Consider the following 23,396-nt stretch of genomic DNA (forward strand, 5'->3'; position numbering starts at 1 on the left):
TACATACCTAAAACAAGCCAACTTAGTGTTAGAAGCCATAGGTGGAATTTTCATGAGTGTCCCCCATTGAATGTCACTGGGACTTGTGCTCTTAAGTAGGGCTGGCCAGAAGACATTTCCATTTAATAAAAACTTGAGGTTTTGAAATGATTTCGTTGTGCTGTATAGCAAAAACAGAGTGATAGAGTGTACCCCCAGAATAGCCAAAAGCTCAGTGTTAGAGACATACATATGGGGACTCGGAGACCCCCATTCAAGTCCTGGCTTTGCCCAAGTTAGGCCCCGTTTCAAGTCCTTGGTCCCCCACCTACCCACCCGGATGCCCTAACCATCAGCCTGTTGGCCATCCTGGGGTATGTCTCTCCGGTTTTGAGAAGAAATTCCTTCTGGACCTGGGAATTCCTCCCAATGAGTGTTTATTGAAACCAATAATTTTCTAATGAATCATTTTCCAAATTAAAAAAAGTCAATCCTGACTAGCTTTATGCATATATCAAAACTTTTCAAAACCACACACATCCCACACTTTGCAAACTTCCTGCTGATCTCACACCCTAATATGGATTTAATGTAAAACTTTTTTGTATTTAAATATTCAGGGAAAGGGACATTTAAAACAAGACAGATACTAAACACAGAGGTGTTCTCATCCATTCACATCCAATATTCTACCCTAGTTAAAAACAGGCATTGGAAACAAGAGAAAGCATTTGTAGGACACTTTGTACCTGAAGACTTTAAAACATCTACATCTTTAAAAATATGAATTCTCTTTCATGGAGGCTTTTTTCCTCAAAGACTTTTTAGTAGTAATTTCATGTTTCTGGCTTGAGCTGTTTTGTCAGATAAAGTTTCAACTATATTTTGTTTTGGGTAGAGAGGGTTGGGAATGGAGCTAAGAAAGTATGTAGCACAATTTGGGATGGATTACACACTAGGAAGTAGTTCTTCAATCACAATACTGTACTTCAGCATTAAACTTAAGCCAGCATTTGGGATATCAACATCTCAAAAATATTTCCACAAGATGTATGATAATTTTACAAGAAAAATATGCTCTCATTAAAACCATCTGTCCTTCCCTTCTACATGTTTAAGACCAATTGCTAGGAAAAACAGATGGAAGTAAAATGTAGACCATCCTTTCCACCTGCAGTACAATTTCAAGTCTATTATAGAACATATCAGTACTGATTGAATTACTTAGCCAGGTACAGATTATTAACTACAGCAATTAACAATTGGTCTGGTTTCCTATTTTGATAGAGTTGGTTTGCTCATCCTTAGCTTTAATTAGTACATTTAAGAATATGCTTTCAGGTTAGTGAGAAAATTTCCTTTTTTGTTAAGTAAAGGCAGGCCATGTCACTACTGGGATGGAAAAATCCACAAGCCTTCAGGAAGTGATGTCAATCAAGTGGATGGCTGTGTTACCAATAATCTGGTGCTCTGATATTGTGCTTGTGGGCACATAATAGGTCATTTAAGGGTTATGTATAGGGAACATCTTTTCACACAACTATGCTCTCTAAATTCTGGTTTAAATTGTCTCCATGAAGTTTCAATTTTTTTGTTCCTTTCTAATGGATAAGGTAATGTGTTCTAGAATTGAACAGAGTCAAATGCCAGAGATAGAAAAATTCTACTAAGTCAAGTAATCAGTCTTCCTGCTACTGCAAAATTATTCCCTATTTACTAATGATATAGCCAATCACTAATCCACAATTGATAACATTTAAGGAATCTCAGCACTAAAAGAGTTTGAGATAGAAGAGATGAGAGTAAAACTGGAATTGCCTTCAGCATTAGCTGTAGGGTTGCTACTGGGAAGAACATACCTCTAACCCCCAATTATAGTTGAACTATTTCAGTCTTTTGTAAATTTAAGGCTTTCAAATTGATGCACTGTGTGCTTCAAATATAAGTGTAGAAACAGATTTAATTGACACATAATATTTTAATTGACACACAAAAGGGACATTAAAGAATTACAATGATTGTCTGAAACTGCTGCTGTATGTACAGAAACAAAGATGACAAACACCAAGAGAAAATCCAGGACTTTTTTGGCAACCTTATTTTGCACAGTTTAGAAAATATTAAGACAACTGAAAAGCTAATCACATCTTTAACAAATCTAACTTTGCAAATTTTTAGTACTATTGCTCTATCTAACCCTTCCTCTGGTTCAATTTCTAGTTCAAATTTATCCTTTGCTAGAAAAAAAATGATGCTAGAAAAATCCAATTTCAGGAGTGAAAGGATTAATTTCAGCCTTACTGCAGTTCTGAGTACAGAACCTATTACAAGTAGCTAGACCAAAATAATTTTTGTATTATCTTGAAGTTAGTCAATTTAGAGAGCTATATTTGCTTATGTAAACAATACTGTACATTATTAACTAAAAGACTTCGAGGCTTCTTTTCATTATGCAATCCTTATTTAAGGAAACAGCTACAAGACTCTCACTAGTATGCACTACCGATAAGGATTCTTGCAATTTTTCATTGTCACCACTTCCCATTTTCACTTTGGAAAAATCAGTACCATTGGATGACACTAGTTAGTGTTGCGGTTCCTGAAATCCACTGCCCTATAGGCAGTTCCCCTGTATAGTCCAATGATTGTTTGGGTGGATATTCTAGTTTTATGGAAACTGTGCTGCCTTTCAATGAAACCAAAATGTCAAGATATTGAACATCTTGAAAGAAACTAGTAGTATAGCCACAGAATGCAAGAGGTCACTGAGCGTCAGTGTGAATTACTGAAAAGCAATCAAAGTCAATTTCAAAATACAAGAAATAATATACTTACACCTAAGTCACGTTTGAGAATTACTACAACTTGTGTTTCTGTTCCATTATTATAGCTAATGAAAATCTGAATACTGCAAACAAAATCTGAGTCAGAAATATTGGTTTAAAGTTGGTGGTTCAACAAATGTTGAAGCTGATTCAGTGAACCAGAGTTTGTCAGTGCTGAAAACACTTCTTGCTTTTGATAATTAAAGAAACAAATTTACATCCATTATAAATTTGTTTACATTCTATTGGCATTCTTGACTAATGACCGGGGGGGTTCGTTTGTTTTTTTAAAGTATTTAGGCACCTAGATGCTTCTGTAAATTCCATTAAGCACCTATCTGCATCTTAAGGCACCTAAATACCTTTAAAAATCTGGCCCTTAATCCACTTCATTGTTAGCTGTCCAAAAGATTGATTTCTTATCTTCAAAAGGACCTGTCATTTCTTACATAAGGCAATAAAATAGTTTTTTCCTGTAAGACAAACAGACCCAAAAAATTACTTCAAAGTTTGAAATGTCATTTAAATTACACATAGCAAGTTAAATCTCATTGAAGCGTAACAAAAAGTATTCATAATGAGATATGTATACTAAACATGTAAGATTGTAAGAGATTATAACAAGAATTACAGGTTAATTAAATGCCTCAAATTGTGGCCTAAATTTTTAAAAGCAACTTGTCATTGTAAACCCAATCTGAGGTACCTTAATGGAACCCAATTATCAAGAAGTGCCAAGCACTCACCCTCTAAAAATAAGGACTCTTTAAAAAGACATCATCAAGATGAAGACTCAAAAATTACTAGTCACTTGAAAATTTAGACCAGTATTCAACAACACTTGAGGATCCTATATTTAGAACATTTCCAAACTGCTACTCAACAGCTACCTCAGAAGGTGCTTACCATGCATTACTGATGCATGAAAACCAATAAATGGTAGAACCCAGAGGCACTGACTTCCTGTTCCCAGGGGAGTGCTCAACCCCTGTTCTGCCTCAGGCCCCACCCCCCACTCCACCCCTTCCTCCAAACCCCCTTTCTGCCCCCTCCCCCAGCACCTCCTGCACGCCGCTGAACAGCTGATCGCAGCGGGCAGGAGAAGCTGAGAGGGAGGGGGAGGAGCTGATCAGTGGGGCCCGCCAGGGGCAGGAAGACTGGGGGGGGGTGGGGAGGGAGGGGAGAGGAATGAAAAGGAGCTGATCCAAGGAGCTGCTGAGCACTCATAATCTTTTCCCCCGTGGGCGCTCCAGACCCAGAGCATCCACGGAGTCGGCGCCTATGGTAGAACCAATAGATCTGTTTTGAGCAAATAAAAATGCTACTAGGAAATAGTTCCCATCAAGGACAATATGCTGAAATAAATCCACAGACAAAAGCGCTACTGGCAAAGCTCCAGAAATACAAGACTGAGTAAAACTTGCTACCAATACAGACAGCAAGATAGTATTATAAAGAGGGACTTTAACAGAGATAGTAATAGTGATTTATAAAAGGAATAAGACACCACAACAACTAAGAGTACAACGGGTAGTCTTGGAAATGAATGGCAAGGAAAAGGAACATGAGAATTGGGTTCAGTACAGAGACTGGTTAATAATGAAACTGAACTACGATCTCAGCATTGGCATAGCAGTCAGACACAGAAAATTCCATGACTGCCCACCTAGAATAATCATAGAGAACTTGTGAGACTAGCTAATTCTGCCAATAGGTCTCTAACTAAGCAAGCTTAGTGATCCTGAAGGTTAAAATCTGATATTGAAATATATTTCCAAATGAGTTGCTGTTTCTTGTCGTATCAGTGGTAGAGAAAAAAAAAAGTTATATGTAGAGGGTTTCAGTCCAGTCCAGGTAACAGCCAGACTTCAAAAGTCAGCTTGTGAAGTAGAGTCTTACGGAAATGAACTTTGCAGAAGGAAGAATGAATATCTGTAGCACATCTGGCAAGCGTGTGAAGTCATGACATCACCACTCGAAGTCTGGCATATACACCACCACCTACTCTTGCATTGTTTCATAAAACCTCCTGTTGCAGTAGACCGAAAATCTTCAGTCACGTGCTATAAGCATTTACACTTGAGACAGCTGCTATCATTGACAAAAGATGCCCTTGAGTTTAGGGTAACATCCCCACTAATAAGGGTCAGTAATATCCCTGTTACTAAAGTGGAACAGAATCAGAATACCCTCACAGCTTTTCATCCATATGTTAAAACTGGGACTTTCCCATACAAGAATTGTAGTGGATCTATACAATTAACATAGCCGAGAAAGCGGTAGGTAAAGGTTTCTATCACTTTTCAGGAGTCCCTTTTAAGATTTAAGTACTCTTATTTCTAATGAAAATGAAGAATTACACTGAGTACTTTAGATTACAAACAATACTAAAGGCCTTCAAGATGTGTTCAGCACATGCAAACCTAAATCAAGTTGATCTGTAAGCAGTCTCCTTTCCACCTTCCATCTCCATTGTTTGCACTATTGTGCATTGTTCCACAGCTAAACTTAGGCCCGATGATGCAAGGAGCTCTGTACCGGCAGATCCCGCACATCCTGGTGGATCCTACTGACTTCAATAGAGCTTCTTGCTAGGGTACATGCTTCATACAGAGCTCCTTGAAGGATCATCGTCTTTAGGTACGTCAGCAATTTGGACAGCTTTTTATATAGCTCACCTGGTACTGTGTATTAGCAGAATTTTTTGGCAAGACACTAAACTTTGGAGTGTTTAAACAAGTAGGCACACAAAGTTTGTTTTACTTTTGGAAACAAGATTACATTATTTTTCTAAGCAATCTGGTAATCCATGATCATTTGAGGAATGTTAAGTTAATTTACTCAGCAGAAAATACTACAGTTAAATTTGAAGCAGTTTTTGCAATAACTTATACCTGTTAACTTTAAAAGATGCAGGCAAAGAACTTTGTTCTGTCCAAAATGGACAAAATCTTTGAGCAAACTTCCACTAGTCAAGGGTGGCTGAAAATAGTTAGAATTCTATTCCAAAGACAGATAGCTGTAGCAGACCACGACTCTTGAATACAGGCTCCCAAAAGGAGTCTTCCATGTTCGAGTCTGAGCAGCTTGCTCCAGTAGAATGTACCGCACGCTATCCTGAAGTAAAAAACACAGTGCCACTGATGTTCAATTATTTTCTAGTAAGAAGCTGGAAATGTATTTCCCCATTGTGTGTGTAGTTTAAAGAGATTTAGAGCCAACAACTGAAGGGATGTGAGTAAGTGATACGTCACAGCTAAATATACGTTGACCAAAAATGGCTATAGGTAAATAGTCTCCTCCTGAAAGAAATTCTGAGAGAAATCTCTACTCGTAGACCAGAAAGTTCCAGGGATCAGTCTGCAATTAAGTAGCATCACAAAATTATCAATAGAAAAAACAAACCAGTTGCAGTAGAGAGGAATCAATATTTACTTTTTCAAGGTGCATAAGTCTTGTTTTTAAAATAGAGGAATAACAAAACTTAAATATAGAAACCACAGGTGCTGACTTATTTTTCCTGGGGGGTGCTCCATCCCTGCTCCACCCTGAGGCCCCGCCCCCACTCCACCCCTTGCCAAGGCCCTGCCCTCAGCTCCACCTCTTCCCACCTCTCCGCCCCCTCCCCCAAGACCCCCCATCCTCCCACGAGCACCTCCTGCCAGCTGCCAAACAGTTGATCAGTGGCCAGCCCCGGGGCCCCCCGAACAGCTGTGGCTTGTGGGTGCTGAGCACTCCGCTTTCTCCCCCCCCGCCTCCCATCAGTGATTGAGCCCCGGAGCACCCACGGAGTTAGCGCCTATGATAGAAACTTAAGAGAAACCATTCAGAAATAAACCAGGGGACTAGATTGTTGGACTCCCCTGCCCTGGGTGCAGGTTCTCCAACACCAACAAATGAAGCCTTAAACTTGTCTTCAAGACAAAAAGTAAGTACATAAAAAGTGTACATGGAACTCATCGCTGTTCTATAAGTCTCCTGACCAGAAGCAGACCAGAGATTGGCTGCAGAAGCAGGCATTCCTTCTGATTAGATAAGCAGTGAAGTTGCAGTCTACTAGGTTGTAGCAAAAAGAAACGCATGTAGTCATTTAGTCATTGTTTTCTTGGATACAAAGCCCAGCCCACTGGGTACGGATTTCAGAAGAAAAATTCCAAGTGGATCTTCTGGAGATAGGCATGTGAACCAAGTAAAATAAAAGACCGAGTTCTATAACCTTTGAAGAAATTCAAAGATGTCTCCATATCCCTGAGGAATTTTGTTTAAATCATCACTACGGTAAACAGCAGTAGTCACCACCACCAGAAAGTGTCCCTGTGAGAGATCTGAGCTCACAAAAAGAGGACCCCCCTCCCATCAGTCTATCAGGATTACAATGCTCGTAAAATAGGGCTTTAATGCTTCAAATCCTGCAAAAACCCAGGTGTTGATGAGAAACTGGTCTACCTTAAATAGGTCAAAAAACAAAATAGCTGCCTAATATATTTTTAAGGAGGGTCTTATATACACCTCTACCCCAATACAACACTGTCCTCGGGAGCCAAAAAAATCTTACTGCGTTATAGATGAAACCGCGTTATATCGAACTTGCTTTGATCCGCCGGAGTGCGCAGCCCCGCCCCCCCCGGAGCACTGCTTTACCGAGTTATATTCAAATTTGTGTTATATCGGGTCACGTTATATCAGGGTAGAGGTGTACTTGGTTACAAGAGAAAGACAAGCAGTTTGCTTGTAAATGGATGGAGAATATTCTTGCAGAACACAGCCTGCTGTACAGTGCTGGGAAACTCATGCCAAGAAACTTGACAGAATTTTCACCCCTGATTACCAGCAAGCTTCACAAGCTTTATTCTCTAGAGACATTAGCAGGAAGAGGGATCCTAGGCTTGTTGACAGAAGTGCCCTGATTCTGGAGTGATATGGGCAAAACTCAGTTCACTAACACAACATCCCACAGACAGAGCTGCAAGATTCTAATGCAACTTCAGATGAGGGCTCACAGCCAAATGTGTCTGGTTGCAGCTTATCTCACAGTCACATCAATAAAGGCAGCATTGGCTTGATCCTAGGCTGTCTCCATATAGAGAAAGTTCCTAAAAGTAACCAGTCTCTTCAAGGACAGAAGAGGCATATGCAGGCCTTCTTCCACAACTTGGATTTATGTTCTCACAAAAATGAAAGCTCTCAGTACAGCATTGCAGATCGATTTTCTTAGAGGCAAATCCAGAAATATGCAATCAGGTGATGTTGAACTGTGTCCGGAGAAGTCCAGCTATAGAAACCTCCACCACCAAATACCACAAAAAACTCCAAGAAGCCAGTATTAAGAGCTTGGGTCCCAGAGTTTATCAGTCTGTGTCTTGACAGTATGCAGAAATTGTTGCCTGTTCTTTGCTGACTGGAAGATGATTGGTACTTGCATCTGAACCACAAGAGAAGTCATCTCCACATTCTTAAAAAATACCCCATTGTAGTACTGGATGGTTTCTTAAATAGAATGGCCACAGCATTCTCTAGGGAGGATGTGAAAAATCCATTCCTCCTCTGTTGTAGCACAAATTCATTTGGCATCCAGAGAGTTTCCCCAGCTCCTGGTGTCAAGGTGGCACTCCCTGCTGTCCTGCTCACCATCCACTTCTTCCCCAACAGGCACAGAATGAGCTGAATTTATGCAGGAATACTGACCATCAGAGCAGAACAGGTGTTAATTCATGGATTTAATGCAAAGGGAATGCATACTTGCTCTACACTCCAACAAGGTGGTATATTAAGGCACTTAAGGCTATGTCAGCGCTAGGTATTATTACTATTAATATTATTATTATTTAAAGGTGTTGGATACCTTGAGAAAGATGGTCTATCCTGATTTGTACAAGACTTTCTTCTTGAATGCCATTTATACCAGTTTAAGGTGGCGTTTTTACAAGGTATCTGAGGATACCAAGAAAAAGTTTGGGTTCTTAAACCCTGGACTCATTCTCACAAAAACATGGCCAATTCATTGTTTGTAAATGGGGAAAGCGTTTGTAATGGAAAGTTTGCTGCAGGCCAAAAATGGAGAGAGAGAAATATTCAGTACGAGTAAATAATGACTACAGAAAAATATTTGAGGATTTGGGAGCTGAGAAGTCCCCAAATCACAACACTTTTAGATCAAACCTGGGTCATGCAAGTTTAAGACTGACTTTTTATTTATTTATTTTTTCAAGTTGCCAACAGCAAGAAGAGATTAGGTAAAGTATACCACGCCAAACTGAAGACATATTTGATAGCTATTAAGAAGGAAAGCTGAAGAAGCCGAGCACGGTACAGTTAAACAAGGTTAAGACCTCAGCCATTGTTAAGAGGCAACAAAGGAACTGACAGCTGGAAGCACTATGGAGCACCATAGTTATTCTGTCATGATAAAATGCCAATCCAACTGGGGACTCAAGGTGCTACAGTAATAATGTTATAACTGCATCATGTACCTCTGCAAACAGATTTTTTAAAAAGTTAAACTTTGCTCAATCAACACTGACAGTTGGCAACCTGCAAGACTGCTTTTCACTGCTTGGTTTAAATTGCAAGAATACACTTACTGGTTTTTCAAGTACAATAGGATGATCAGGAAGAAATTCCGGCTTCTTTTGAGAGAGTGAAACACTTGAAAGCTTTAAGAGGAAATCTCTGCTGTATTTAATTCTTTCTGCAAACACAGGATTATACACAAACAGATTACTATAAAGTTATTTGTTAAACAGTGATATTTGCAAAGAAGCTTAAATGCTGGCATTTCCCAATTTTTGAGTGCTTGACTTTTCTAAGAGCTTTTTGTGTGAAAAGGGTGCACTTTGTGTGCATGTGCAATATACACCTACTCTTAAAAGAGTGGTTTTGGAAGGACTAGCTGCTTCAGGTCATTACTAGTGAACTACTAAGTATTTCATGTATAGATCACCAGTTTGAATCCAATACCGCTCAGGAGAGATTGAAGTTACTGATAAAAATGGATGTTTCAGGGTTCCTATACAAAATGAATTTGGTGGATCTCAGTTCCAGATCTTACACCACAAACTCCCATAATTTGCACTAACTAGCATATTGTGCAGAGACACCCAGAACTAGCCATGGAGACTGATTTACCTGTTAACGCTAAGGGAAATTCCTCCAGATCAGTGTTAAGACATGCTCTCAGGGCAGTATGTGTAGTAAGCTTTCCCTGCAGATAAACTGAGGATTTACATTCACCAGGGCAACCAAGCTGATGCCTTAAACCAGCATGAATTTAAGAAATGAACTTACATGCAACCTTGCAAACCGGTAAGTGTAATGAGCTAGCTCACAAAACTTCACATGAGTGTAATGCATGAAGCTGCACAAATATTGATAGCTATGCTTAGGGCTTGTCTAACTGGGATTTTGTTTTGTACTGTTATGGCCACACTAAATTGCACTGGTGTAAACTTACCACATCTGTGCTAGTTAGCTATTGCACCAATGCAGCTATATCAATATAGCTATACCATACAAGCCCTGAAACCCAAACATGCCTCCCAATGGAGTTTTTCTGCAGTTATGGCAAGGTCAGATGACACTACCAGAGTTTTAAGTTTGCTGTACTACTTCTACATCAAAGTAGCAAGGTTCCAAAAGCCTAGCTCCTTCACATAGCCCAATCCATGGGAGGAAAGCATCACCTCTAAGCAAAGACTGATATCTGGAACAAGCATATGTACCTTTTCAGAGTTCATATTTTCCCTGTTACCTTGGAAGCTGGTAATTCAAACATTGATCTACATATAAACAAATACTCCTGAGGGCATTCTGCGCCAAAAAATAAAAATTCTGCGCACAATATTTTAAAATTCTGCAAATTTTGTCAAATAAATGTGGAGGCTCCAGCATAGCATTGGGGAGCACAGGCCACTGGCTGCACCGAGGTAGGAGATCACTGTGCAGCTCCCCCCGGGACACGGACTCAGCGGTGAGGCTGCACCCAACCCAACCCAGCGCAAGGACCAGGCCTGCCCCAATAATACCCCAGGGCTCTGCCCCTCCATGCCAGGTAGGAGCCAAGTGTGGAGGGGCTTAGTGTGGGGGGATCCAGGCATGGGTTGAGAGAGTTCTTTGTGGGGCAATCTGGGTGCAGGCGGCTCAATGGGAGATCCGGGTGCGGGGGGGGGGGAGGAATCAGGATGCACAGGGTCTTGTTAGGGGCTACTGGGTGCAACAATAATGGGACTCTTCAGGGGGGTCCAGGTGAAGGTAGTTGACACTCAGTGGGGTGGGGATCCAGGTGCAGCTGGCTGGGGCTCGGTGGGGTGGGGATCTGGGTGGCTCATCGGCGGGGGGGGGGGGGGGGGGGGGGGTGGGGGGGGGGGGGGGGGGGGGAGGAGTTTGAGTGTGTGTGGGGGTAAGGCTCGGCAGGAGGGTCTGAGTATTAGGAAGTCTGGATGCACAGCGGTTGGGCAGATGGGAGAGCAGTTCCCTGTACAGGGATCCCTCCCCCTGCAACTGAGGAGCGATGGGTGCAAGAAGCAGGAGAGTTTGCACAGCTTCCTGCAGCTAGAGGAGAAATCTGGGGGTGGGTCTGACTTAGCCCCGGATGCCATGCAGGGAAAGAGGAAGTCCTATCCTCCCCAGCCCAGCCGGGACTAGTAGCCGAGCCTGGCGCAGGGTAGGAGCCACCAGCCAGGTCTTCCCCAGTGCCACCCCTTGCCCCACGGTGATTTACCTCTCCGCTGGCTGCCCTGGGCACCTGAAACACGCTGCTGGAGAGGGTCGCATGACCGCTCTTGTGGCTTCCCTTTGCTTCCCCGTCAGAAAGTCATTTTTCTGAAGGGAAGCAAAGAAATCTGCGGGGGACATAAATTCTGTTCATGTGCAGTGGCGCAGAATTCCCCCAAGAGTAAAACAAAGCTTACCTTTCTTGGTTTCAGACTTCCGGCACTCTGGTTGACTAGGGATCACAGTTTGATTTAAGACCTGCATTCCAGTACCCTCATACCACTAAAACATGAAGAGAAGAACATGCAATTTATTCAAGTTTCATAAGCGTTTCCAAAAATGCATCATCAAATCCTGGAATTTCCTTCTGACAAACTGAAATGAAAAAAAAAAGCAAAGTTATATTGTTTCAAGTAAATCTGCAGTGATTAGTTTCAATACAATAGTCAAGTGGGCTTTTATGGTTATGAAGGTCATGGACAATCCACAGCACGGTGTAATTCTGGAATTTGTTCCCTTGTCAGTAAGGTAGGGTTTGGGGGGATGGGTTTTCTTCCCTCCAGGGTACACTCCCTGCTAGTGTAACCCACAAACCTCCTAGGTGTGGTGTTTTATCCCATCTACTGGCACTGAGACCACGAGACAGAGACAGAGACAGAGACACAGAATGAGTCGGCTCTACATCCTTAGCTAAGAGCCAGTTGGCTTTTAGCTCATGCTGTAGAGGTTCATGCACTAAGCTCTAGAGGTCCCAGATTCGATCCTGCCCGCTGACGACCGGGATCTGTTGGCATTACACTAGTTCTTCACAGCCAACACATTTAAGAGAAAACTGGCTTCTTCTAATCATTGTTCATTTTTAACTCAGTTTCAGTCAGTGACACCTATGCAGGACTCATGAAGATACTATAGGCACAGTTTGAAAGACAGGGTTGCACAGATGAAACTGAGGCAGTGTCTACTCTGGCCTATAATTCATAACTGGCACAGCTCCACCATTGCTGCCAGTAGTGGAAGCTATAGCATAGACATAACTGAGCAGGAGCTGCACTGCTGGAGAAGTACAGCTATGAAGTAGACTAGCCTCAAGAACCTGTAGAACTTTTACTATTAGTGTTAGTGAATATACATAATAACTAGAGCCCTACCAAATTCACAGTCCATTTTGGCATGTAGGATTTTAAAAAAAAATCATAAATTTCATGATTTCAGCCCTTTAAATCTGCAATTTCACAGTGTTGTAATTGTAGGGGTCCTGACCCAAAAAGGAGTTGTGTGGGGTGGGGTTGCAAAGTAATTGTAGGTGGGGTTGTGGTACTGCTACTCTCACTTCTGTGCTACTGCTGGTGGTGGCACTGCCTTCAGGGCTGGGCAGCCAGAAAGCGATGGCTGTTGGCTGGAAGCCCAGCTCTGAAGGCAGAGCTGCTGGCAGCAGCAGCGCAGAAGTAAGGATGGCATGGTATGGTATTGTCACCCTTACTTCTGCACTGCTGCCTGCAGAGCTGGGCCCTAGCATGGTATGGTATTGCAACTCTTACTTCTGCACGGCTGCTAGCGGGGTGCTGCCTTCAGAGCCGGCCAACAGCTGCCCTCTCTTGCCGCCCAGCTCTGAAGGCAGCGCAGAAGTAAGGGTGGCAATACCGTGACACACACCCTCCAAATAACCTTGCAACCCCCTGAAACTCCCTTTTGGGTCAGGACCCCCAATTTGAGAAACACTGGTCTCCCCCGTTAAATCTGTATAGTACACGATAAAAGCACACAAAAGACCAGATTTCATGCGGAGAGACCAGATTTCATGGTCCATAGTGCGTTTTTCATGGCCATGAATTTGGTAGGGCCCTAACAATACCATAAAGCAGCTTTATTCTGCTCCCACACTGGAATTTACAGAACTGGAAGTTAGAAGAAACATTTCCTTGGAAACTGAGCACATTTGAGACAGCAATCTTTTAAACACAAAGATGGAACCCTCTGGTGCCATTTTAGAATTACTTTTCAGGTAAGAACCACAATTAGCGGCATTTTTCAGCAGGGCAGTTAAGAAGTGTTATTTCTGTGGGGTGGAAGGTAGGGGGAAAGAGGATGAGGAGAGAAGGAAAGTCTTTTTTCTAAAGGAGAGGATGGAAAGTCTTATGTTTAAATCTAAACCACCGAGACATGGTCTTAAGTCTTCCCTCCTAGCAAGGATCTCTGTAACCAGAATACCAACCCCAGAACTTAACAGTCTAGGCCTGGGTATCTTCATCTGCAACATCCTTGGAATGCATGTGTGTAGGAGACTACCCCACCCTCCAATAAATTGCTGGATCTCAGCCCCCTCCCCGCCAGTGGCTTTGCAATTTGGCTGAGGGTCTTTTGCTTCATTCTGAGTGGCGTTTGCAAAGAACAGTCATTTTTTTTGCATCTGCCTTTACTTTAGAAGGCGCACTGCTGCTGCCTGTACAGTCTTCTGCCTTATTATGGTGACTATCTAACCCTGCTACAGAGCTGCAGTAGCCTAGCCTGAAGAAGTATTATCTAGACTACCCTAGCCTGAAGTAGTATTATCTAGACCACATGTGGAACATCAACATTCTGCCATAAAAGTTCTTAATGCAGAGTTAAAGTTTCTGAAGTTTCAGTTATTAATGTTCCAATTCTAACTTAAACAGATGGTGTATTCTTCAAAGGGAATCATTCCAGAAATGGGGGCTGTAATTCATTATCACTATAGACAAGCTGCAGATGGGTAGCTTTTGCAGCCTTATGGATCTACCCTACAGAATTCCTCCTATAAAAAGTGTTGAGGCCCAGATATTGGGGTATATTGTGATTGTGCTACACACTAGATTCTGGCCCTAAAGCCAGCATAAGTATCTACTGAAAGGCCTCCTTATTTAGAGAATCATCCTGTGGCATAGAAGCTCCTATGATGCAAATGTAGTGAAAAGTAGCCAGAGCACAGGGGGCAAGATCAGAGTGTCCATACTCCTTGATGATCCTTAGGACTGTTGGTAGGCATTATAACTGGGAGCAGCCTTCTGGCTACACCATTTTAAGCAAGAGGATGGGACAGGACACAGCCAAGCGACGTTCCATGAGTGCAGAGGCTACTCTGGCACCCACCTCTATAAGCCACACTATGTGGTCCTCGGCTATAGCCAAACATCTAGATTGATAGAAAGTTCCAGGAGGTCATAGTTTGTCTCTAATACTGCCAACAAGACTAGAATAGAATGTGCAAGAGAAGAAGTTTCTTGCTTGTATTTGTTTGTCCAAAACTACACTGTGATGGACCCATGCATCGTGACATGTATCACTATATGTGATCAAGGCTGAACATTCTAAAGCAGCTGATTCCTCCAACTCAGAAAACAGAATGTAGGCTCTTTTAGTGTTTAATTATCCGTTTATTTCGCAGCAACAGGTGAAGATATTGTAGTGTTTACAATCAACCTTGTTTATTTTTCTAATTTTTATTTGTACAATCTTCTAACTCAGAGGGCAAAAAAGGTGAGATGGCCACTCATCTTTTCTAACAAGTATCTTCAGATAACAGCAATTATGTGAATGATCCTCACCAGCATGGCTGAGTAAAGTCCATTAAAAAGCTATTTTTGGTTGAAGAACTAGGTAAGAACACTGACTTCTAATACAGCGGATTTAGGGTATGTCTACACTATGAAATTAGGTCGTATTTATAGAAGTCGATTTTTTAGGAAGCGATTTTATACAGTCAATTGTGTGTGTCCCCACTAAGCGCATTAAGTCGGCAGAGTGCATCCACAGAACCAAGGCTAGCGTCGACTTTCGGAGCGTTGCACTGTGAGTAGCTATCCCACAGTTCCCGCAGTCTCTGCCGCCCACTGGAATTCTGGGTTGAGCTCCCAATGCCTGATGGGGCAAAAACATTGTCGCGGGTGGTTCTGGGTACACGTCATCAGTCACCCCTCCCTCCTTGAAAGCAACGGCAGACAATCGTTTTGCGCCTTTTTTCCATGCGGGCACCATACTGCTTTCAGTAGATGGTGCAGTAGGACTGCTAACCGTCCTCATCGAACGACCGCTTCCGCTACCACTCTGCTCTCCTGCTCTGGCTGCAGACGGTGCAATAGGTCGGAAAACCTGGCATTCCGACCACTGCATCCACTGCCACTCTGCTCTCCTGGTGGTCTCGCAGGTCCTCTACATGACCGTCGTCATCCGCCGCTTCTGCTGCAACTCTGCTCTCCTGTTCTTGTCTCGCCATACCACGGCAAGCGTGCAGCCCGCTCAGCTGTTGTGTCCTGGCAGCAGATGGTGCAGTAGGTCTGCAAAACTGGTCATCCAACCACTGCTTCCCCTGCAACTCTGCTCTCCTGCAGACGCCATACCATGGCAAGCATGGAGCCCGCTCAGATCACTGCAGCAGTTATGAGCATTGTAAACACCTCGCGCATTATCCTGCAGTATATGCAGAACCAGAACCTGCAAAAGCAGGCAAGGAGGCGATGGCAGCGCGGTGACTAGAGTGATGAGGACATGGACCCAGACTTCTCTCAAAGCACAGGCCCTGGCAATTTGGACATCATGGTGGTAATGGGGCAGGTTCATGCCATGGAACGCCAACTCTGGGCCTGGGAAACAAGCACTAACTGGTAGGACCGCATAGTGCTGCGGGTCTGGCTTGATTCCCAGTGGCTGCGAAACTTTGGCATGCGTAAGGGCACTTTCATGGAAATTTGTGACTTGCTTTCCCCTGGCCCGAAGCGCAATAATACCAAGATGAGAGCAGTCCTCACAGTTGAGAAGTGAGTGGCGATAGCCCTCTGGAAGCCTGCAACGCCAGACAGCTACCAGTCAGTCGGGAATCAATTTGGAGTAGGCAAATCTACTGTGATCCAAGTAGCCAACGCAATCACTGAGCTGCTGCTATCAAGGGTAGTGACTGAGAAATGTGCAGGTCATAGTGGATGGCTTTGCTGCAATGGGATTCCCTAACTGTGGTGGGGCGATAGACGGAACGCATATCCCTGTCTTGGGACTGGACCACCAAGACAGCCAGTACATAAACCGAAAGGGGTACTTTTCAATGGTGCTGCAAGCACTGGTGGATCACAAGGGACATTTCACCAACATCAACGTGGGATGGCCGGGAAAGGTACATGACGCTCACATCTTCAGTAACTCTGGCCCGTCTGAACAGCTGCAGCAAGGGACTTACTTTCCAGACCAGAAAATAACCATTGGGGATGTTGAAATGCCTATAGTTATCCTTGGGGACCCAGCCTACCCCTTAATGCCATGGCTCATGAAGCTATACACAGGCACCCTGGACAGTAGTCAGGAGCTGTTCAACTATAGGCTGACCAAGTGCAGAATGGTGGTAGAATGTGCATTTGGATGTTTAAAAGCATGCTGGCGCAGTTTACTGACTCGGTTAGACCTCAGCGAAATCAATATTCCCATTGTTATTGCTGCTTGCTGTGTGCTCCACAATATCTGTGAGAGTAAAGGGGAGACATTTATGCCGGGGTGGGAGGTTGAGGCAAATCGCCCGGCCACTGATTACGTGCAGCCAGACACCAGGGCGATTAGAAGAGCACAGCAGGGCACGCTGCGGATCAGAGAAGCTTTGAAAACCAGTTTCATGACTGGCCAGGCTTCGGTGTGACAGTTCTGTTTGTTTCTCCTCAATGAAAACTCTCCCCCTTGGTTCACTCTACTTCCCTGTAAACCAACTGCCCTCCCCTCCGCTCCCCCCTTCGATCACCGCTTGCAGAGGCAATAAAGTCATTGTTGTTTCAAATTCATGCATTCTTTATTAATTCGTCACACAAATAGGGGGATAATTGCCAAGGTAGCCCGGGAGGGGGTGGGAGAGGAGGGAAGCACCGGATGGGGTGGTGGAGGAGGGGAGGAGGAAAGGACAAGGCGACACTGCACTTCAAAACCTATTGAATGCCAGCCTTCTGTTGCTTGGGCAGTCCTCTGGGGTGGAGTGGTTGGGTGCCCGGAGATCCCCGCCCCCCCGCGTTCTTGGGCGTCTGGGTGAGAAGGCTATGGAACTTGAGGAGGAGAGCGGTTGGTTACACAGGGGCTGCAGCGGCGGTCTGTGCTCCTGCTGCCTATCCTGCACCTCAACCAGACGCCGAAGCATATCAGTTTGATCCTCCAGTAGCCTCAGCATTGCATCCTGCCTCCTCTCATCACGCTGCTGCCACCTATCCTCTTCCTCCAGCCATCTATCCTCTCGCGCATCCCTCCTGTCCTCATGTTCATTTTGTGCTTTCCTGGACTCTGACATTGTCTGCCTCCACGCATTCTGCTGGGCTCTTTCAGTGCTGGAGGACTGCATGAGCTCAGAGAACATTTCATCACAAGTGCGTTTTTTTCGCCTTCTTATCTGCGCTAGCCTCTGGGACGGAGATGATAGGGGGAGCGTTGAAACATTTGCAGCTGCAGTAGGAAAAAAAAGGAGAGTAGTATTTAAAAAGACATTTTAGAGAACAATGGGTAGACTCTGACAGTAAACCAAGCTGTTAACATTACATAGCATATGTGCTTTCTTTACAAGGTCGCATTTTGCCTCTTATATTGAGGGCCTGCCAGTTTGGTGTGAGATCATACACGCAGAGCCAGGCAACAGAATTCAGCTTGCAGGCAGCCATGGTAAGCCACAGTCTTTTGGCTTCTTTAACCTTCATAACATGTGGGGATGGTTTCAAACAGCAGCACCCTCATTTCCCATAACAAGCACCCGTTGGGTTGGCCGTTTAAAATGGGTTGGCCATTTAAAAGGAGGGGCTGTGTTTTTCGGGTTAACATGCAGCACAAACCCAACTAACCCCCACACACGCATCCAATTCCCTGGGATAAGCGCTTCACCCCTCTCCCCACCGCGTGGCTAACAGCGGGGATGATTTCTTTTCAGACACAGGCAAACAGCCCAGCAGGAACGGCCACCTCTGAATGTCCCCTTAATAAAATTCCCCTTTTTCAACCAGGTGACCATGAATGATATCATCTCCGAAGGAGAGCACAGAACGGCTGTTGCTTGAATGCCAGCAAACACCAGAACCATACACTGCCATGCTTTCTTATGCAATGATTCCAGACTATGTGCTACTGGCCTGGAGTGGTAAAGGGTCCTACCATGGAGGACGCAATAAGTTTTGCCCTCCTCAGAAACCTTTTGCAAAGGCTTTGGGAGTACCTCCAGGAGAGCTTCATTGAGATGTCCCTGGAGGATTTCTGCTCCATCCCAGACATGTTAACAGACTTTTCCAGTAGCTGTACTGGCCGCGAATGCATCCCAAGTTGTCAGGCCAAATTAATCATTAAACACGCTTGTTTTTAAACCATGTATTCTATTTACAAAGGTACACTCACCAGAGGTGACTTCTCCGCCTTCAAGATCTGGGAGCCCAGGTTGGGAGGGTATTGTCTCCAGGGTGATAAACAATTCCTGGCTGTCGGGGAGAACGGTTTCTCTGCTTGCCTGCTGTGCGCTATCTTCCTTGTCCCCAAAATCCTCATCCCTGTTGCATGAGACTCCCTTGCAGGAGTCCACGTATAGGGGTGAGGTAGTTGTAGGGGCACCCCCTAGAATTGCATGCAGCTCATCATAGAAACGGCATGTCCGGGGGTCTGACCCAGAGCAGCCATTTGCCTCTTTGGTAGGCTTGCCTGAGCACCTTAAGTTTAATGCGGCACTGCTGCAGGTCCCTGTTATAGCCTCTGTCCTTCATGCCCTTGGAGATTTTTTCAAATATTTTGGCATTTCGTCTTTTGGAACGGAGTTCTGATAGCACGGATTTGTCTCCCCATACAGCGATCAGATCCAGTACCTCCCGTTCGGTCCATGCTGGAGCTCTTTTGCAATTCTGGGACTCCATGGTCACCTCTGCTGCTGAGATCTGCATGGTCACCTGTGCTGATCAGCTTGCCACGCTGGCCAAACAGGAAATGAAATTCAAAAGTTCGCAGGGCTTTTCCTGTCTACCTGGCCAGTGCATCTGAGTTGAGAGTGCTGTCCAGAGCGGTCACAATGGAGCACTCTGGATAGCTCCCGGAGGCCAATACCGTCAAATTGCGTCCACACTACCCCAAATTCAACCTGGCGATATCGATTTCAGCGCTAATGCCCTCATCGGGGAGGAGTACAGGAATTGATTTTAAGAGCCCTTTAAATCGACAAAAATGGCTTCCTCGTGTGGACGGGTGCAGGGTTAAATCGATCTAATGCTGCTAAATTTGACCTAAACTCGTCGTGTAGACCAGGGCTAAGACAGACACAGCTACACAAATGAACCTTCTAAAACTACGCAGAAGCACTAAGGAGTTCCTAGATTTCTCTTCTAAGGCAGCAAAAGACAGCTTTAGAACTTTGAGCTCATTAAAACGTGCCTTGTTGAGGCACACGGCACAGACTGTAGAGGGTGTAGTGTTTTTAGCCACATCTTTAGAGAAGAGATTCTTTGAAATGTGGTAAGAGTATCTCTGAATTCTTGGCTGCACACACAAATGAGTTTGTTAGGACCAGAATTCTCGGACAAATCTTTTCCTTCTGTCAGTCTACCTTTTGAAGTAAGCTAGTAAATCTTCTTCCAGACAAGGAAATAGAAAAATGCAAGGCTCTTCTAATTTAGAAGCCATATTTTGGAATAAGTTTACATTGGTCACAGCAGAAGCATATGCCCGTGCACCATATTTTATTCCACGACCACCCAAAAAAACCAAGATACTCCTCAGCATAAATATCTGTACACATCCAGAATAGCTCATGTTGCTGCTGACTAGATGTTAAACTAGCACTGCACAATTCTAGTCGGTATCATACTGCTGCTGTCATTACTATAGTATGCAAGAGCACAGTAACAAATGAAACAATGTCCTTTGTAGAGTAAAAATCATGTACATAGGAAAAGCCTAGAGGAATGCAACAGTGTGATTACTAAGCACTCATCTGCTGCTGTTAGTGTGGCTCAGAAAAGACTGCTTGACTGCTGCCAAGCACCTTTATGCACATCACCTTGTAATATCATGACTGTGTAATGAAGCAGTGAACTATGGACCTGATATCCATATTTTTACCTCAGAACTATACCTGAATTTTGATTTCCAAATATGTACGTTTGTTTACTTAGCCATAAAATAAAGTCTGGGTGTGACGGGGCTCCACTCACCACACTGTGCATCCTGCTGGCTGTCTTGGGAATTAGCGCCGCAGGTCAGTATGCCTTCTCCTGATGGTGCCTAAACTGCTGTCACATCTGCTCCCAGACCCATGTCCTCCAAGGAACACAGCATCCTCTTCATGACACAATCTGTGCTCCCTCCTTCCAGGGGCCCTGAAAGTCAACTGTCCAGCCACCTCCCTAGGGGCGACTGCAGTCAATTGTCCTGCCACTTCCCCAGTGGTGAGTGGGGGAGAGGAAAGAGGAGACCCAGGCCCAACCACTACTCCAGGTCCCGACCCAGGGATCCTGTAGATGACAGACACGTGCGGAGTCCCCTCCAAATCCTCAGTACATTTCCCTGGGCCACTTCCCCACAGCCCCAGTACCTTCTTAGCCCTTATCTCAGGGCCTCAGCACTCCAGACCTAGCAGCCAGCCAGGAGCTCACTCTTGCTCCCCTATTCCTGCCCAGCATTGCTATGTCCAGGGTGCTAGCTTCCTTCCACCTCCCAGGCACCCAGTCCTCTCTCCTTGAGCTCCACGGTGTAACTGACTCTGCGCTGCCCTGCAGCTCTTTTTATATGGGCCTGCTGGGCCCTGATTCGCTGCTCCTTGCATCCCCTCTCCTATTGGCTGCTTCTAACGCAGTCTCCCAAGGGCTCTAGTAACCCCTTGCATGCCAGTGTGGGGCAGATGCCCCATCACACTGGGTACAATCACACTATTTTTAACTTGAATCCAACCATGTAGAGATGAAGAACCAGGCTCTAAATTCCCTCCAAGATTTGAAGAGCGAGACCGATTTGACCAACATATCTTGCAAAAACTATACACTCAACTGCTGTGAATAAAAGTCTTGGACTGGCAAGTTCTTTGCATTACTCCTCCCCACATCTGATTTTGGATACCCATCCCTTTAAAGGAGATACGCTCTCTTTTAGAGTTGAGGAGTGTAAAACCCCAAGAATCTATCTCCATGGACGATTCAGATGTAAAAAAGTGTCAAAATTTCAAAACTCAAGCTTATGGGTACAAGCTAGGCAACTGTGTGTCTGCAAGCCAGATACATGCCCATCTGCTATTATAATTACCATATTTTTACAGTGAAGTGTATGTACAGAAGTGAAAGCTCTAACAGATCAACTACTATGGTAAAGTTGCTCAGGTAAGACTGGATTCAACAGCAGCTGTCCAAATAAGGGTCACCTACCACCTGTGCTATGGAGATGGATTGAAAGAGGAAGTAGTCTGTAGATCTATGCAACATTATTTCAAGTCATTTCCAGGGAAGTGCACTAGAACAAGGAGTCAGTTTGGCTTGCAAGATCTTTAGGGTGAGACTGTCTTTTCATTTTTTGTGTACAACACCTGACAAAGTGGGCCTCAAACCCTTATTGGCCTCTAGGTGCTACTGCAGTACAAATGAATAATCCACAGATGCTTGTCAACATGTTTTTGTGGGGGGAGGGGGGGCGCGCGGAAGGCAGAAAGTAGAGATTAGATTAATCTATGGAAGGCAAAAGAAGTGGTGCCCAGACACTTGAGATTCTTGAAGAAGTCACTGATGTATTACTGAAATCTTTCTGGGTCATTCAAGACACCAATGGTAGGCGCCAAGTAAGATTGGACATGATATATTCCAACAGACACAGACAGCAACAGTGAGTTTTAGAAAAAGCATAATTTAGTATTGTTAAAATATGTGTTTTTACGTCTATTTTAGTACAAGTTTTGTGTTATGGGGTTCACGGTGATTGCTTGAGTGGGCAGTCAGTGTGAATTAGTATTGAAAAAGCAGATGCAGAGTCAGAACAAAATAGAGGTTAAGAGTACAAAGAACAAGCACATTTTGCTGATCTTTCTAAGCTGGCCCTCAGGATGAGCTGAGAACACAATTACCCAATAAATACCATAGTCTGTCCTAAACACAGGAGACACAGCAAAAGTTCATCTAACAAACATTTAGGATGCATATTTGGAGGAAAGTTTTAATCCAAATTCTGTGAAGTTTGCTGCCTCAAATGTGTTGAACATATTTTCATATAAAAGGGAATATAAAAATTACTGCCACCACTTCGTAAGTATAACAAACATGATAAAACGGGGAGAAAAAAAAATGAGTAAATGACCGGCTACCTACACACAAAGAAGCTTGCAGAGAAGCCAGATCTGCAAGTCCACATTGTCATTTATGGAGATGTACCGTCCATGTCTTAGAAAAATTCTTCCCTCACATGTGCACTACCTCAAACTAAACATGAACATCTCCAGGACTGAACTACTTAGTGTGCAAGTCTAGAACATCTCTCACTGGCAAAAGTATCTATTTCATTAATTAACAGATGGATTGATTGACAATTTATGGTAGTTTCATGACATTCATTTATAGATTTAGCCAGCCAATATCTTTCATTGGTGACTTGAGTCTTCATTTAAATACTTACCCAGCTAACTTCACTATGCAAACATACTTGAGTGCTGTATGGAAATTCAGGTTGGAAGTTGAAAATAATTGTTGAGGCTGTTGGAACACGAGTAAGAATAAGCAAAAACAAAGAGTCCATTCAGAATATATCTTGAGACATTTGTCAACAGGACTTTACACACCATCCAAGGACAATAATGAAGAAATGAACAAACAGTTTACCAATTACACTTCTACCCCGATATAACGTGACCCGATATAACATGAATTCGGCTATAACGTGGAAAAGCAGCGCTCCGGGGGGGCCGGGCCGCAC

The 23,396-nt window shown here is 43.9% G+C and overlaps 1 protein-coding gene across 1 annotated transcript in view; it reads right to left on the bottom strand.

Annotated features, from left to right (window-relative positions):
• Window positions 1-23,396, bottom strand: part of CUNH8orf88 (chromosome unknown C8orf88 homolog) — a 58,678-nt gene that overhangs the window by 29,918 nt on the left and 5,364 nt on the right. Inside the window, exons 2-4 of the mRNA XM_026659085.1 lie at window positions 23,100-23,176; window positions 11,711-11,795; window positions 9,386-9,492 (exon numbers count right to left, since the gene is read on the bottom strand). Of these exons, the coding sequence (XP_026514870.1) occupies window positions 9,386-9,492; window positions 11,711-11,795; window positions 23,100-23,176 (269 nt within the window). The remainder of the gene's footprint in view (window positions 1-9,385; window positions 9,493-11,710; window positions 11,796-23,099; window positions 23,177-23,396) is intronic.

This window comes from Terrapene carolina, unplaced genomic scaffold (assembly GCF_002925995.2).
Source record: "Terrapene carolina triunguis isolate 2854851 unplaced genomic scaffold, T_m_triunguis-2.0 Scaffold58, whole genome shotgun sequence".
Lineage (NCBI taxonomy): Eukaryota > Metazoa > Chordata > Testudines > Emydidae > Terrapene > Terrapene triunguis.